The sequence below is a fragment of the Microcebus murinus genome, chromosome 8 (assembly GCF_040939455.1).
Source record: "Microcebus murinus isolate Inina chromosome 8, M.murinus_Inina_mat1.0, whole genome shotgun sequence".
Classification (NCBI taxonomy): Eukaryota; Metazoa; Chordata; class Mammalia; order Primates; family Cheirogaleidae; genus Microcebus; species Microcebus murinus.
This window is the reverse complement of record NC_134111.1, coordinates 84,621,587-84,641,111: the sequence shown is the minus strand read 5'-3', so window position 1 is coordinate 84,641,111 and position 19,525 is coordinate 84,621,587. Positions and strand designations below refer to the sequence as shown.

General features: G+C 31.8%; 1 protein-coding gene across 1 annotated transcript in view; it reads right to left on the bottom strand.

The window, feature by feature from the left end:
* SPAG16 (sperm associated antigen 16) overlaps nt 1-19,525 on the bottom strand; it is an 838,437-nt gene that overhangs the window by 800,381 nt on the left and 18,531 nt on the right. Inside the window, exons 4-5 of the mRNA XM_020288215.2 lie at nt 14,057-14,175; nt 6,440-6,577 (exon numbers count right to left, since the gene is read on the bottom strand). Of these exons, the coding sequence (XP_020143804.1) occupies nt 6,440-6,577; nt 14,057-14,175 (257 nt within the window). The remainder of the gene's footprint in view (nt 1-6,439; nt 6,578-14,056; nt 14,176-19,525) is intronic.

Genomic DNA, 19,525 nt, shown 5'->3' with positions numbered 1-19,525 from the left:
TTGTTGAAATTCCCATGATGAAAAGAAAATGATGCCTACTCCAAATAAATGCTATGAAATGCAAAAACCATCAATTAACTGCTCTAAAAATTATAAAAAGCTTAAAGAGCCAAAATGTTAATAGTACACAATCACTCTTAACACTTTATCAGCTTTATGATTTGCATATATTTCCTTCTATCTATAGGTTGCTTTTTCATTTTGTTTCCTTTACAGTGTAGATGCCTTTTAGTTTGATGTATTCCTACTTATCTAGTGTTTTTGTTGCATGTGCTTTGGTGCCATACCTATGAAATCGCTGCCAATACCAATGTCAAAAAGCTTTTAAATTGTTTTCTTCTAAGAAATTTTACACTTTTGTTTCTTACATTGAAATATTTAATACATCTTAAGTTGATTTTTGTGTATAGTGTGAGATAAGAATCCAATTTCATTCTTTTGCATATGGACACACAGTTTTCCCAATACCATTTCTTGAACAGACTCTCTTTTCCCGTTATTCTTATTACCCTTATTGAAGATCAGCTGGTCATATAAGTGTGAATTTATTTCTGGGCTTTCTATTCTGCTCCATTGGTATATAGTTTTCAAAATTTAAAAGTCAGTATGTGTAAATAAATATATAAAGGACTTGTCTTCTGTAAGAAAGACAAGTTTATTGTTTATTCAAGCTTGTTTATTCAGTTGTTGCCACTGATAATAATGAGGCTCATGAAGCTAACAATGATGACAGTGATGCTATTCCATCTACTCAATATATATTATCTACCAGGCACTATGCTCATTATACTGGTACGAGTAAAACAAGCATAATCTTTGGCCTCATCAAGTTTGCAGGACTATAGAGAAAATGAACAAGTAAATAAAATACATTTATATAATTTAAAACTGTACTGTTATGAGAGAAAAAAAGGGTGCTTTAATACAGAATACTGGTTTAATTTTTATAAAGCACTTACTATATGTCAAAAATTGCACTTAACAATGAATAGATATTATCCCATTTGCATATGAGGAAACTGAGTGATAATTACATTCTTGCATGTAATAAATGGCAAAGCCTCATGTACTTGTGTTATTTTGGCCACAATACCTGATCAATTATCTGTTCCTAATCAAAGTTTAAGTGGGATTAGTAATGGGAGAATTTGATAATAGCAGATACTATCCTTGCAAAAACCTAATTGTCCCATAAAAAGCTTGTCTGACTTCAACCTGCAAAAAAGTTATGGAGAATATACTGTACTCCCCGTTTCCATCATGTCCCTTTACCCAATCTATTTTCCATGCAGGAGCCATCTCACATTATGCTTCTGTTCAAAACTGTCCATTAGCTTCACATACTACTCAGGGCAAAAAAAAAGTTCTAACAAATGTCTCCATCACTAACCTACTGGTTACAGACACTATAGGCTCCTTCCTAATCCCCTAGCAAGCCAAGTTGTCTCCAACCACAGGCTCTTTCCCCTCTGCATGGAATTCCACTTTCCCAAGTTTAAATATAGCCTTTTTCCCTCATTCTTTTAAGGTATTTGAGGTTTCTGCCCCATCACCTTATATAAAACAGTACCCCATTTCTGTCTCCTTTGCTCATGTTATTTTTCTTCATAGCACTTCCTGATATAAATGTTATATTTGTCAATATTCACATGCAGTCAGTGGATATCCTAATGGACTTGGAGAGTGTCAACAATGTGAAGGTGAGAAGAGAAGATTGCCAACAAAATAGAGGAGGGGCAGAACAGCATTTTGTCACAGAACCTGGAAAAATAGGATATAGAGATGAAAAACAAGACTGTTAAATTTGACAGCAAAGAGTTTTTCAGTGTCTAAGAAGACCAACTGAAAAAAAGTGAGGTGAATGCCAGACTACGAGATGTAGGATGTCAAAGTACAAGTACACTGGTGCTTTTAGAAGTAAACAATCTAATTGAGTTTGTTTGCACCGTCTAGGGTATGAGAATACAAAATGTCAGTCAAAATAGGAAACAAGAGCAAGCAAACAGGTTTCTAATTAATACAATTTGTAAGACTTATTTATGTAACTTACAGCAAGATGAATCTTTCAGCAGGTCATCTAACAAATATAACAAGGTTATTGAAATAGTGTCATAACTATGAAAGATATTACAATTCTAAGTAACGTTTTCTAGTTTTTGTTCAACCACCAATTCTCTGCAAATGTGGGTAGATCAGTTAAATTCTAGTCCTCTGCATTTAAAATAACAATGAGTCTACATTTCAATAGAAACCTAAAGTATGTTCTCCTTTTCCAAGAAAGATGTCAACTATTATATCATTCCTACCCAGTTTCTATTAAATATTTTTACTTCCAATGTAAATATAAATCTTTGTGTACTAATACATTTTCTCCTTAAAAACATCTATAACAAAATTTTCTCAGTAACTATTTCCCAAACTTTATATTTTGGAAGAAAATCTGTATTCGTAACAAGTACAGGGAAAACCTCTGTTGTCAGAACTGACAATACTTAAAAAAGACAATTCTTTGATTTAACTCTATCAAATGTTATTTTAGCATGAAATATTTTCCCCTTTCATTTCTTCCTTCATGCTTCATCATTCCTGAATTTTAAAAATACTAGCAATGTGATGATGAAAAAAACCTAGGGATGAAAGTATTTAGAGATATTGATAATAATAGCTGACATTTCAAAGCACCTTGTGATTTACACAGCTCTTTAACACAGATTGCCTCATTTAATTATCACATCACTCCCTAGGAGTTAATAATACTATGCATAATTATTCCCAGCTTAACAATAAGAAAACTGGGAGTAACTCAGTAAACCGAGTTAATAAGTGGCAGAATATTTGAAGCCAGGTATTTGAACTTTAAGTTCAGTTCTCCGTCCATGAAAACTCTCCCTCAGATAAATATTAATTTCATGGATCTATAATTTCTCTAATTTTTCTAGATATATCATTAAGTGCTACCTGTATAATTAACCACTTCAGTACGAGCGTCAACTATAGTCGATAGCCACAGATGAAACCACAGTGTCGACTTTAGCCGACAGCCATGATTGTCTAATTTTTCATTTATCAAAATAAAATTGTGAACATTTAAAAATAATGTAATGAAAACATATATGTATATGTTACCTATTATGATTTACATTACAAGTAAAGCTGCCTGTAAAGTAAAACAAGCTTTCAGTGCTTTCCACATCACACAAGAGCAAAACTATCTTGCAGACTATGAGTGCCAGCTGTGGGCAAGGTTTCACAGCTGGTGAGTGCCATACCGAAGTGGTTAAGAACAACATATACCTATAACCTGACTCTTCTTGCAAATTAAATATTATTATCAGAAAAGCATTTTTCATCTGTAATTGTCTTGCTTTAGGAAATAGCCAAATCCTAAAAAGGTAAACATTGGGTCAAATTCCATAAAGGAGATTTCATGTTTATCACTAATTACTATTAGAAAAATAAACTCATAAGTCAAACTGAAAAACTTGTGTGATGAAATATTACAATTTGAGGCAAGCTTGTAGCACAAAAGAGGTAGTTTGGAGAACTTTCTACAAAACTTAACTGTAGCACTATTCACAAAAGCTAAGATAAGGAATCAACTTAAGTGTCCATCCATGGTTGGATATACAAAGAAAATGTGGGCTGGAGATGGTGGCTCACACCTATAATCCCAGCACTTTGGGAGCCCAAGTAAAGAGGATTGCTTGAGACCAGGGATTCAAGACCAGCCTGGGCAACACAGTAAGACCTCGTTTGTACAAAAAAGAAAAAAAAAAAGAAAAGAAAATGTGGTATTTACACGTGGTGGAATACTATTCAGCCATAAAAAAGAATGAGATCCTGTCATTTGCAAGAACATGTATGGAATTGGAGATCATTATGTTAAGTGAAATAAGCCAAGCACAGAAAGACAAAAATCACATGTTCTCACTCATATGTGGGAGCTAAAAAACTTGATCTCATGGATGTAGAGAACAGAATGATAGATACTACAGACTAGTAAGGTTGGATACACAGGAAAGGGAGGATGAAAAGATATAGGTTAATGAGTACTAACATATCGTTATATAGAAGAATTAAAATCTAATGGATGATAGCAGACTATATAAGCACAGTATGACAATACTTAGCAACAATATGTTGCTGCTAAGTAACAAGAAGAAAGGACTTGAAGTGATGTACAAGAAAAGGATAAATGTTTGATGTGATGAATATCTTAAATACACTGATTTGATCATTATACATTATATGTATGTGTAATTATTATCAATAGGAAGAACTATTGACAAAACAAAACAAAATTTCATTTTTTATTTTCTAAGAATGTATCAGTAGAATTAGGCTACAGAAATGCACTTTACCAAAAGGTGCTGTGAAAGCATACGATGCTTAATAGCCACTCAACAAAATAAATATTAAGCATCTTTTAAGGGTGAAGAAGTTTCCCTTCAAATTTGTCATATCAGATAAATTAAAGTAAATAAATACTTTCCTTTTCTAATTAGTTTGATTTTAAATTATATTGAATGAGATAACTATGAAAAATAATCATAAACTATTGAAATTAAAACTATAATCTCATATTTTAGTAAGTACAAACAGGAAACATTTCATTTGAGTGATACCTATTTTAATCATGGCTTCTTTTAACATTATATTAATAATTTGCATGAGTAATATTTTAATTTTTATTGCTATTAAATATAATATTTTAAAACAATCATTAATCAACAATGATTATTTAATGCTACTGGGGTAAAATTCATGGCATGAAGAAACTGTATATATCCAAAAGAAAATTAGCAAACTCAAGCAATAATTCAAAGGAGATCAGGAACTGAAACAGTATTCTAGGCAGCACTGTGAGAAATTTGCTGTGTCAAATTCCCACTGCTTCCATTAGGTGTCTACACAAAATCACAGTGAGCATCAGACAAATGTGCTAACCACTTCTGAGAAATGGAACCAAGAATAGAGGAACACTAGTTCTGGTAACATATCATTCTTGTAGGTCATCATACACTTCTATGCAAAATGTAAAATTCTAAATAGTCCATACATAGTTAATACAAAATTTGTATACTTTGCAAAAACATTTCTATGAGTGCATATATGCCTGAATAAATTATCATACAAATTATCTTCTACTTACTGTTATCTTTCAAAACTAGGAGCTTATTTTAAATGTTTCCTCCACTGCATTAAATTTTTTTAAGTGTTTTTTTACAATAAACTTTTTCTCAAAAATCTTAAAAAATATTATGTTCTTTATGGTAGTTAATCTAATTTTTGAGAAAGGCCCTCCTTAAATATGTTTAATAAAAATGAATGAATAAAGCATGAACTATCCTTCACATCTAAGCATTGACATTTCCATATAACATTGTCTCAGATGAGTAGAGTCACCCAAAGTCAAAATATTCATATATCGCCTTGCCAGAATAACACTGGCTGTTCCCCTAAAATTGTTCACTGGAAACTGCATATCTGCCATTAATTTTACAAAGAAAGGAAAGTTTGGAGAGATTTGGCTCTTAACTGTTAAGTTTCTCCTCTTTGTATAAATTCTTGCCAGGAAATTATAAAACAAGGGTTTCCTTTCAAGAATTTTTTAAAAATTAGAATAAAATTTATTTTCATAAAAATATATTGTATATTACTGAATGGAAAAGTTACAAAATATGACATAAGGCATTGTTATAGTTTTTATTTTAAAGTTAAACTTCAGTATGTATGTATGCTTTGAGAAAAGTCCAAAAAGATATCCAACAAAATAGTAACAGTGGTTGATCTTGGGTGGTGAGATTATGGATAGTTTATATTTTCTTTCTTTTTGTTTAATAGACTTTATTTTTAGAGCAGTTTTAAGTTCACAGCAAAATTGATCAGAAGGTACAGATACAGCCCATATACCTCCTAACCCTACACATGCATATCCTTTCCCTTTACCAGCATTCCTCACCAGAATATTACATTTTTGACAACAGATAAACCTACATCGCATTTTCACCCAACATCCATAGTGTATATTGCTTTTGGGGAATTTTTCAATACTAAAATTCCTCTACTAGGAATAAACTCTTCTCTGCTTTCTAAAACTTTATTATTATTTCATATATTAGCTTATTTTCAAAGGTGAAAATTTCATAAACCATGAAAAGATTATTAAATACACAAGGAAGTGACTATTACATAACAAATTAACAATCTCCTACCCAACCCCCTGCATTCTACTTTTATTGGTGAGTTGTAGCTGTGAGAGTTCTGGTCATCTGTTTAATTAATTTGCTAGTGAAGCCTCTCAAATTCTTTATGACTAGAACTTAAATATAATTTAATTCTCTACAATTAAGGCCCTCATACATTACACATATCAGCCTCACTGAACTCTTTTGTTTAGTCCAAAAGAAAAAAAAAAGTCATTTAAAAAATAACATACTCAGCTGCTTGTTTGTAGTGCTTCAAGTCTTTCTTTAAATTTTTGTTCTCATTTTCTAAAAACATAATCTGGGTGTAGACATCTGGAACATTCCCAACATCTTGAAGTTCAGTTACTCCTTTCTGTATTAATTCATACCTAGGACAAAAATCAAACAAAAGACTACATGTTGTTTCATTCTACTAAATTGGCTTAATTTATATGTAATTCAAGAAGTTAAATCACAGGGACTTTTATAATTATTAGTTGCTATATTACATTTATAAATTAAAATGTCAACATTCATAACATTTTTTAAATATTAATGAATTCCTAGGAATTAATGCTGTCATGCTATATAAAATATAACTGAACACTTCCTATATTCCAAGCACTGGTCTAGAAGTTGACAAAACTAAGTCTCTATCTCATAGAGTTTCTATTCTAGTGGGATGGTGATAAGTGGGATCTAGTGGGATGGTTCTATAAAGTAAAATAAGCATAAAAAAAGTGATAGAGAGGGTGAGGTAGGAGATTCTTAGGACTGTTTGTGTTATGACTAACAAAGTGATATTTGAGCAGAGACCTGAAGGGAATGAGGACTGTGCCATGTATATATCTGGGAAAGGAGTATCTGGCGCTGACAGAAAAGTAAATGCAAAGACCCTGAAACAAGTAAGTGTTTACCATCTACAAGAAAGAGCAAAGAGGCTATATATTTGGAGTATCTGGAGCTAGAGCCAACTAAGTAAGCAAAGGCGAGAGTGGTGAGAGGTAAGTCAGAAGACAGCAGGGAGTAAGGAAAGTGATTTTACTCTGAATCAGAATGAAGCCATGGGAAGGTTTTAAGACAAGTGACCCTTAGCAGATTTATATTTTAAAGGGATGAGTCTGTTTGAAAAAAGACCCTAAAGAGACAAGCATAGAATCAGAGAGGCTAGTTAGCAAGTCTCTGTGATAGTTCAGGAGAGAAAATGGCGGCTTGAACAAATTCTCCTAACAGTGGAGGTTAAGAGAAGTGGGTACCTTCTAGATATATTGTACAGGTGGAGTCAACAGGAAGCTGTAAGGTGTTGGTAAAAGAGAGAAGCCAAAGATGACTCCAAAGTTTTTGTCTGAACAACAGACAACCATTTGCTAGATGGGGACAAATGCAGTAGGAGCCAGTGAGTTGGAGGAATCAAGGACTTATTTTCATTCATATAGTATATCTAGCAGACATTCAAGTGAATAATGTTGGGTATACATGTTCAGAGTTTAGGGGAAAAGTCTGAGTAGGCAATTTAAATGGGAGACTCATCAGTACACAGATATTATTTAAAGTCACAGAGACCAGCTAGGTAGAGAATATAAAGAAAAAACCAAAGGTACTCTTGGACTGAGCCATGAAACACTCCATTGTTTCAAAATTCAGGGAAAAAAGGAAATAGTACCAAAAGAGACTAAGAAAGACTTCAGTGAAGCATTGGGAGAATATGAGAGCTGTGCCCAAGGACCAAGTGAATAAAGTTTTCCAAAAAGAAATAAGCAATGGTGACAAATGCTTTCAGAAGGTTGAAAAAGAGTACTGAGAATCAATCACTGAATTTGACAATGTGAAAGTCAATGAGAAAAAAATTTCAGTCTAGACACAAGGATGAAAGCCAAACTACAGTGAGTATGAGAAAGTAAGATATGAAAAAGTGCCAACAAACTTTTTAAAAGAGGTATGCTATCAAGCAGAGTGCAGGAAATCAAGATGAGCTTATAAGAGGATGTGGAGTCCAGGGTGTTTTTCTTTCCTTATTTTTAAATATGTGAGATATCATTACACATTTGTATGCTTATGGGAATGACCCAGCAAAGAGGGAAAAAACTGACAATGAAGGAAAAGGAGGGACAATTACAGGATCAATGTCCTTGAGTATGTGAGAGGAGCTGGGATCAATTGACAAGAAGAGAGTTGGCCTCAGATTATAGCATGGTTTAGTGTCTGTTGACAGGAGAGAAGCCTGGTAAAGAGGGAGACAGGAGTCATGGAACGTCTATATTCTCATTGAAATATGAAGAAACACCAGAGAATCATTTATAAATTGTAAATAATTATAATTTTAATCACAGTATTTAGCAATCAGTAAAGCTAAACAATCTGAGCAGAGAAAAAACATTTCAAGTAATATAGTTATTAACAAAGAAATAAATCCCTAAAAAGCTTGTTCTAGACTGGCTATATCAGAGTTAAAAAAAATTATCAGTATTTTCATATTATAAATCATAATTTTATTAATGTATTACATAGTAATAGTCATATATTTTTGTGTTATATACCTTATCTGATATTTCAAATATCAGCAAGAGGACACTTGTAGAATATCCTGAAGGTTAAGATAACTGAATCAATATTATATAATATTTGTCACAATTTATAAAACAGCAAGTAGACAACCATTTAATCATCAATTCAGTATTTTATCTGTATTTGGAATGTGATTTATACTTATCTCAAAAGAGAAGACATAGGTATTGATTGAATTATTGGACCATAAAGTTTTTCTGACCATATATTGGTTTTCATCAACTTGCTTTCTTAATGTAGAAAAATCACTAAAAAAATGATTTCTATAAGGAAACAAGTGATTTGATTGTTTTTTTCTAAATTAAGTACTATAAATAAAATAGTATATGGTAAAAGAAGAACAAATCAAAACATAGTATCTATTATATAACATCTGTCTTAAGGAGTTCAAAAATCATTTATCATGCAATCTTCCTACAATCCATGTAAAAATATGAAATACGACTTTAAATTCACTATTAGATAATACTATAAGTAATTGGGAATCTTAAGCTACAAGCACCAGAAATATGTTTCTCAGTACAATTTGCATTCACCTACATAAGATTTTTTGGTTTTGTTTCAGTTGTGTGTATGTGTTGTTTTGTTTTCTTTAGTTTTAAGAAATCTCCTGGCCTTTTTATTTCTTCCTTATTCCCTCATCCTTAAATAAGACTAAAAAGTGTTCAGGTAGGAAAAAAAGATTGTCATAACTATTAGAAATTTGAAATATAATTTATTCCCAACAAATTTTCCAATAAAATTATTGGCCAATAAAATTAATGTTCTTAATACTTACTGTAATCTCCATAAACTATTTAAAATTATGTAGAAATGGAGAATATGTATGCATTTCAGGAAGAAAGTACATAGAGCTTTCATAAGATTTGTCTATATACCAAAGGCATAAAAGACCAACTGCCATAAATGAAAAGTATAATAGAATTCCATTAAGCATACAATAGTATCAGAAGAGTAAGGATTATTTTTCATTCATGATGGCACCCAAGGCATAGAATATAAAAGGGGAAAGGTCATCCAGCTAATAAGAGGTATCAAATGAGAATTTTTCTGCCATCTTTTCAGAAAGAATTGGGGAAATATTTTACCAACAAAGACAAAATTCTCTTAATTAATGTCTAAACTGAAGATATTGGAATACCCAGTATCATGATGACTATTACTGTAGAAGCAGAGAGTCCTTCCCAGGAAAATTATAGTACAATTGAAAAATTTAATATTGGTCCCATGATTCCTCAAGCCAATATGGAAAACAGGTACAAATTTGGACTCTAAATCAAGATATTACTTAAGTTCTTTTAGACTTCAGCCCAACCAAAAGGCAACTTTATTAATATTTTTTTCATGGTTCCCTCTATATAATTCAAAAATTTAGCACTTTGGTGGGGACATTGGTCTTTAAGATCAGTCTGGCTTTGACTGACTCTGCCACTTACTGGCTGTGACTTGCAAACACTTTCTGAGGTAGATTTCCTAACCTCCCTAAGTCCTTTCCTCATCAATAAAATGGAAATATAACTGTGGCTACCTGTTACTACCTACAGTTGGTAGGAGAAGTAGATGAAATACTACATAAGAATATACTGTACCACTAAAAATGATACAAAGTAAATTTCTGAGTGATGAGCCTAAGACTTCATATTCTTAAATATTTTTAAATCCTTCACATTTAACAAACACTGTATTAAGTTTGTTTAAAAAAACTCAAGTTAAATATCCACCTACAAAGCTGTCTTTTTGATCTCATACTACATAAATATTTATAGTACTCAACTTTATCATACTGTAGCACAGTAAAAATTAGCATTATAGAAGAGTCACTACATTTCTGTGTTTAACTTATGTGACACATAACTGGAAGCCAAGTCTTCGTCAATTAAAGAAACAGCAATAAATTTAAATATGAAGGAACAACTAGTTGTGCAATAGTCATCAGGAGTCATTACTTCATACACAACACCACACATACTTCCTACACATACTGGGTGCAGTGCGTAGCGTCTCGAGGATGGACAAATTTGAAGCTCTGACTCAGGAGGGGCAAAGGCAATATATATAATTTAAACATTTGTACCCCCATAATATGCTGAAATAAAAAAATGTCTACTAAATTCCAGGATTTTTGCAAGGAATACTATGTTGAACAAATCATGTTTCTCATCCTCAAGTAACTCTCTCATAGAAGGGCTTGCAAAATTCCTAAATAGCTGTAAATTTAAAAGATGTCTACAATTAAATATATTCTGATTTGGCCATGGTTATTTAGCATGTTCTGGACCTAAGAAATGTCACTCTAAGCCTCTTGGGCCTATATTTTTTATTTGTTTATTTTTCCTATTACAAATGACAGTTGCAAATTTGAAATTTGCAGTACTGAATCAGGACTGTAGAAAGGGTATGCTCACATGTAGAGCAAGCAGGCAGGCAAGTTACACCTCTGTGAAGAACATCATAAACAGTGCTGAGAGTAAGAAAACAAAAGAAAAGGGTTAAAAAAAGGAATATGTTGGTGGCCTGGCAAGAACCAGGGCATCTGTCAAAGGAGAGGCTTCTAATCTTTTGTGCCAAGGACTTTGTCTTAGAATAATGTTTTTAAATGTCTGGAACAAAATACTTGGCATTATAAAGGAAACCAATGAACCATAAATATCAAATTTAAAAAAAACTAACCATTCCCAGAAAGTTGTAACTACTCTGCTGACATTGAAGTAATTAACTATTATACCAAAGTTCATGGACTAAAAGCTGCAATATTTATCTTTTTTGCAAATTAAAGAAATATATTCCTAATTTATAATCTATTTGATAATAAAAAATTAAATTGATAATTAAATGTTATAAATAATTGCACTATTACCTTTGATGGCATTTTTCTTACCACCCTACCTCCTACAAAATGGTAGGCTCATGCCAAAGTGGAAACAGTTAATGATTAAATAGGAAGTAAAAAAGTAAAGAAAGAATATTGGCTGGAGAGGGAAGAAGAGTTTAAGAAAGAAGGTGGTAATAAGAAGGCAAGAAAAGAGCAAGAATATACATTTAGGATAAGTAGTTCTGACCATGTTAACAGCCAGGAGAATAATCCAGTATAGGGAGAGAGATGGATGAGATATACTCTAGGTAAGGGTATTTAAATTACACGACTATATTTTCTCCATTTTAACCCCTTCTTTAATTTATCTCCCAGGGAAATTACCATTGTCCACAGAGTATTTCTCAAACAGACATAAAAACAGCATTAACTAAATCCCCAGTAGTAACTTCTTAGTGGTTCATAGAACAAATTCCTATTACATTCACCTATATATATATTACATAAAGCAGGGCTTGGCGATCTTTTTTGTAAAGGGTCATTTGGCCTGCAAAGATTTTTTTTCAAATTCTAAAATGTTTATTTTATGACCCTTTACATGACTAACTTTGCTTTTATAGTGTAAAAGTAGCCGTGGACAATACCTAAAAGAAAGGGCATGTCTGTATTTCAATAAAATTTTATTGGCAAAAATAGGAGGCAGGCCAAATTTGACCCAAGGGTTTTAAGAATTTTCTGACCCTGAATTTAAAGAATTTATTATATTTTCTGTTTGAGGATTAAAAGAACTATAAGTCAAATTTTACTGCCCATTGTTTTATTTGTTTATTTTTAACAAACTAACAATGGAAAAACCTTGTTTGGTCACCTTTTATAAGATTAAGTGAATTCACAGCAATGATATATTCTAAGCATTTTTTCTCTAATAAAAATTATAAAAATAATATATTTGATATTCCTATAATTCTATTATGTTGACTAGGTAAAGGTTCTGATCAAAATAAAAAAATGTTTCACATGAAATAAAGTATTCAATACAGAATAATCTCATTGAAACCTGGCAGTTAGCGATAAGGATAAAATTCTCTGAACCATGATATTACTAAACCCATATTATAAAGAGATACTTTACTAAGTTTTACTCTATAATTGTAATATTATATTAAATGGTATGCTTACTTGGTTCTTTAAATCCTCATACTATCATACTACCCTGATATTTCATCTCATTTCATATGAAAACAATCAACTAATTGTTAAGAGTATACTAAAACCCAGATTTCACTAAGGGAATCATTTCACATTTTGGACTGGTCTAACATATAAGCACTACATGTCCTAACACACATTCTTGGAAGATAAAAAGATAATTGAATCACACTAATCTTTCATTTTATCAGCACTAGAAGTTAATCATTTACCTATTTTCACAAAAGTGTATTTTCTAATCTATTTGTAACTATTTCATAGGGACATTTTTATAAAAATCATTTTTTAAATCATTCACACAATTTCCAGATTTAAGAGAAGTAGCAGTATTTTTCTACCACCAAATGTGGTATTTTTCTTAGTCTGTATTAATAAAAAATGGTTCTCTTCATTAAATTTATTATTAGATGTGCAATCTCAAATAATAAAACTGATCACTCTTATGTGCATGTTCTCAATGTATTAGAAACAAAAAAAGCAAAAAATAAAAATTATACCACAGCTGTATTAGTCATAATTGCAAATTACCTCTCTATTTAAAAGTAAAATTTAGTTCAAAAGCACTATAAACATCTTTATATATCATATTAATCCCTCCTTCTATAATATGCAAAGGCATTCAAAGATCAAACATTTTCATATCTAATCATTTAATAATATTTCTTTAAAGAATGTTAGGAATATATAAATATGGCTGGTAACATTATTACTAGAGAAAAGGAATAAAGATAGCATTCCTGCTGATTTTCATAACCAATAAGTTATCAAAATTTTAAATTATGACAAGAAAATCTTGTGTTTAGGTAATATTTGAAAATACAATTCCACTTACTTCTAAATGAAAGAATATTTATAGAAAAAGAATCAGTTGTATGAATATAAAAAGGCAAGCCATTATACTATGAACAAAACAAGTAAAGTAGTACTATTAGTAGGAGTCTAAATACAGGAAATAATACCCTTAATAATTACACAAAAATATTAGGAAAATATTTCATAAAATAACTGTGTGTCATAACTCCAGAAGATATTCCATTTTCTTGATTTTTTTAAAAAAATCACTTAACCTTTAATATTTGGGAAAGATGTTTAATAAAACTTTCTTTGCAACTGATATTCTGATTTTGTGTGTGTGCGTTGTGGTTCAAGGGTGGAAATGAGAAATGTTGCCATCTATTTTCTATAAGCTGAGTCATTTCAAAGTCTGTTAAGACAGTTAAAAGTGTACCCATTAAATGTTATTAACATCTCTAGAGAACTATTTATCTACATAATTTTTTACCATTCAGACTGAAAGCAATCAAGAGTTCTGGTCATTCCCATTTTGATCAGGAAATTGCAGAGAAAGTCCTCTATTACTTCAGGTATTGCATGCTTTGAAGGAAGGACTGTCTTCTGTTCCTGAAATTTAAATGTGCAGCTATTCATTTTGAAACATCAAAGTTTTAATTAATGACAGACCTTTGATTCATTCATTCATTAATTCATTTTATCAACAATTTTTTGGGGTGTTATGTGCCAAGAACTATTGTAATCACTAGCGATAAAACAGAGGAAAACAAACAAGTTTCTGCCCTCATATCTAATAGTCAAGAGAAAGAAGATAGAATATGAATAACTAAATAAAAAATATATAGTATAGCAGATAATACTTACAGTCTGGGAGAAAAAAAGCAGAGGATTAAAGACAGGGAGAGCCAGGCCTTGGGCAAGTATGCGTGTGGAGCTGGGTTGCTATGTATATGAGATGGTAGAGGAAAATTTCATTGAATAAGTGTTATCTGAGCATAAATCTACACAAAGAGGTAGAGTGACTCAGATTCCAGGTACAGCTTTAGTAGTGAAAAGGCCCTGAGGCAAGAGTTTGATTGGATTGTCTGAAGGACAATGAGGAGGTTGGCTTGATCTTCCAATAGCATATAACACATTTTAAAAGAGAAGAAAAATGCATAGATCTTTTAATTCTTTTAATTATCATTATAAAAATAAATACCATAATTTTGGTACCTTGATTTTTATAAAAACTATGGAAGAAATAATGCATGATAAAAGAAGCGTGTACTACTGGTACATAATGGAAGTATAATAAGTCTATCAACTAGATCAGGGGTCAACTGTTCTTATCAATAAAGTTTGTTAGAACACCACCATGTCCATTTGTTAACATATTGAATATGGCTGATTTTGCACTGCATGAGACACTTGACTAGTCGCCACAGCTACCTTATGGCCCTCAAAACCTGAAATACATGTTGAGTATCCCTAATTTGAAAATCCAAAGTCTGAAATGCTCAAAAAGCTTACTGACAGGATGTCACAAGTAGAAAATTTCACGTATAAGTACTTAACACAAACTTTGTTCCAAATACAAAATTGTGAAAAATTTTGTAACCACATCAAACCAATCAGGCTCAACTTATATGTCACAAAGTTGTAAGTTGTTTTTCAGTTACTATGCTCCCCCCAACAAGTTGAAGGTCATATAACCTGAGCAAGCCCATGTGAACCAAGTGTACAAGCATAGATGGAACCTAAGTGCTCAGATCAGATTGAAGAGCAGGAATTGAATTAAGAAGCAGATACCACCTGACAAGACCTGAGTCCAACCAAATAAAGCCTTGGCATCACCACATTGCAAGATTCAGTCAGATCATGCCTTTTTACTCTATACTTATAAAAGTAAGCTGGCCCAGCCCCCAGCTCAGGGAGACAAATTTGAGCTTTAACAGTCAACTGACAATACAGCTTTTCTTTTCTCAAAGGCCAGTGCCATGGTATTGGCTTCTATACATATTGGGCAGTGACCCTATTGCCCAGTAACAAATTGTATAAAACTACCTTCAGGCTATGTGTATAAGGTATATATGAAACACAAGTGAATTTTGTGTTTAGACTTGGGTCCCATCCCCACATCCCCAAGATATCTCATTATGTATTAATATATGCAAATATTCCAAAATCCAAAAAAATCTGGAATCCAAAATACTTCTGGCCCCAAGGATTTTGGATAAAGGATACCCAACCTGTATTTACTATTAACATTTTGAAAGAAAAACTATGAGACTCCTTAACTAAAAAAATGAAGATATTTCAGCAAGTAACAAATGAAATTGAGACAGTCATAAAAACTATCATATCACAGAAGTCAGTCTATAAAATAACTCAAATAATTAGTTTCTTAAAAATGCCAAAGCATCATTGTCTCTCAAGTGCTTTCATTTTCTTTTCACTGGCAAGAAGTCACTAATTTATTTGCTTATCATTTGGATAAGCAGGTCTATTTTCACCTATAGAAACTTGGCAGCAAACTTTCCTTCCTCCTTCTCTTTCTTAACCTGGTAAGCATTACCTATCATGCTACACAGAATGCACAGAATATTTACATAACAATGCACTGAGGAAAGAGGATCTTTGTTGCCCCAAATAGTTCTTTTCAAAAGTGTTATACATAATTTAATGATGATGTTCCCTACTAGTAGCTGCTTTGACATTCATAACAGTGGTGAGCCAAGGCAAAGCTGGGGAACTACAGAAATATCCTGAAAAATGTCTAGGGCTTTCAATGATTTTTTAAAGCTCAAATAGAAACATTTGGATTATTCTTCCTAAAATTGTCAAAAAGACATTATGTAACAATGTGCAGGACTCTATATTAAATGTCATAGGAGATGCCAAAGTAGCAGAGTACAGAATGCCTACCTTCAAGTCTTTGCAGTGTGGTAGTTACTAGCACTGAAGATTATATATAATTATAAGGTGAAGGCATAACATAGCTGGAAGTAAATATTTATTATATAATAATATATGCAACCATGGCTTTTTTGGTCAATAAATCTGTAAATGATATTTTAGGACAAAATGAATGAAAATTGGAAGGAATTGGGAAAATAGGAGGATAGACACCAGAGGAGGATGTATCTACTCATCTACTCTAGTTTCTAAAGATCCCTATGTGCTGTCTACATGATGTTTGTATGAATGGGTACAATACACCTGATAGATTCAAATAAATCTTTGAATCAAATAAATATTTCCTTTCTATCTCCTCCTGAATGTATCTAATGCACACACCTTGAAACATCCACACAGAACAGCAATACAACCATCTCAAATTTCTATGGTCCATACTTATATTATAATTAAAATGTATAAACCTATAAATATATTTATGCCTTAATGCATAGTCTTTCTGCATTTATATACCATACACACACATGTTCCAAGCTGCAATGTGATCAGAAGCATCTTTTTTATCTTCACATATAATATGCATTCAGCATTTATTTTGTGCACATCTCCCCTGTGCCAGACACTGAGAAAGATACTCAGAATTAAATGTGAATAAAACACAATCCTTTTTCAAGGAATTGATAAACTAATTGAGTAAAAACAAGACATTACAACATAGAAACTCTTCTATTTGTTATGAGGTTAGATTACAAAAGCTTATTATAAATCTACAGATATCATATGTAAAACCATTATGTGCGTTTATGTAATTTAAGTTGTACTTTCATCTCAATTATATATTATATATATATCATATGTATAAAATATATTACCTCCTTATGGTTTTATAACTATTAATGATTTAATTATGAGGTTAATAAAACCCCTCAGAATATGCACACAAAAAGGCAGTCACACTCTATAAGCTAACAAAATATGCCTCATTCTACAGATTGATGGATTATCAAAAATTATTCTACCCACATGTATCCCAGACATCTGCTGAACAGAGGTGCTCTACCATGTACCTTCATTTTTGTCTATGAAAGTTCTAAAGTTGACATTTTCTAATTTTCTAAGTAGAGAGGTTTCTATATCATGTTATGATTACAACAATAGAGATCTGCTTGTTAAAGTGATACATAAAGAACAAGAATATTTCAATTGTCTTGGATAGGTGAATGAAGGCTTTGTAAGGACACTCATAAATTGGACTTTATAGAAGATGAGAAGTTCAATACATTAAGAAGGATAAAAGGAAATTCAAGGCAAAAAAACATCTGAGGCAGAGACAAGAAGTGACAGTTCAGTCATTCGGGCTCAGGGTCCTAGGAAGAAAGGACCACAGATAAAGTTGGAAAGCTAGACAGAAAGCATATCAAGAAAGCAAAGGCAGATAGAAGGATGGAGACACAGTAATTTAAGTTAAGGAGAAATAAATTCAAATTTGCATTTAGAAACATCTTTTAGGTGAGAGTAGAAGGAAGCACAGTAGCAATAGCATGCAGTAGCTCAGGTGAGAGAAGACACAAAGGGTAGATCTAAGGTAGACTAAGTGGGGGATAAAGGCAAGAAGGATAAGAGAGATGTTGAGGATATAAAAACATATAGGACTTAAGAACTAATTAAACATTGAATGGCAAAATACTACCAAACCATATCCAAGTTAAGTATCTTGATATACTTTGAACTGCTCTAATGTCAGTGAATTCCTTTGAAAACTGATTGACTAGTGAGAAAAGAAAATAAACACTAAAATCCAAGTGGTCTTAAAACATAAACCTTATTTTATTTGGGACTTCATTTTATCAACTCCTTAATTCACAATAAGTCAAATATACTGGTTTGGATTATCTATAGGCAAAGCCTTGGGTATAAGGAGCCTGATTCTATAATCAAAACTAAATGTATACATCAAGAGAATAGGAACTCAATAATGACAAACAGCTTTTTTTATTGTGACTTACTCATTGAGCCTGTAAAAGTAATAGAAATTATATATTTAATTCATTAACATTATGATATAAAACATTGAAGTTAATGCCACTAATCCCTCAGGAGATTAGGTTTAAATAAAAGGAATGCACATTTACTTTTTTATTACACTAACATAACTCTTAGCAAGAAAAATACTTGATATTAATTTTTAATCAATATAATTGAAAATATCTTATAATACAATTTTATAAAACTTCTCAAACTTTAGGTTCTCAGAACACTTTTTTACTCTTAAAAATTAGTAAGGACACCAGAGATCTTTTGTTTATATGAGTTATATCTATCAAGAGTTACCATATTAGAAATTAAATTTTAAAATATATATTTACTTTAAAATAACTATAATAAAACTTTTACATGGTAATATATATTAACATTTTTTATAAAAAATGTATTTTCCAAAACAGAAAAATAAATTAGTGAGAAGAGTGACACTCTTACAAATTTTTGGAAGTATTTTTAATATCTAAAGAAAACAGGTTGATCCCCATATTTGCTTCCACATTCAACCTGTTGTGATATGTTTTCTTGGTTGAGCTACATGAAGAAAATACAACCTCAGAGAGATGTGTAGTTGGAAAATAGAGGACAACCTAAACTTCCTGAAAGGGGTTTTTGGGACCCCGGAGAACCTTCCACAGTAATATGAGAACTACTGATGAATATCCTGAACAACATTTTAACTTGGGTCAATTGTCAATTGGGCTTCTCCAAAAATACTTGAATATTCCAAAGAAATGCCCTAAATTCTACTTAAATTCTCAAAAGAGTTTGAGAAAGTACAAGTGTGGAGAAGGAAGAGGACAGATGTAAGGGAATTTAACAATTATATAATTTGGGTACCTTACCACTGTTATCTTTAAAGATCAAAATTATTATTTTAATACAAACATAATGGGTGAGATGTGCAATGTTTGGGGGATGGTCACACTTGAAGCTCTGACTCGAGGGGGTGGGAGGGCTTGGGCAATATATGTAACCTTAACATTTGTACCCCCATAATATGCTGAAATAAAAAAATTCT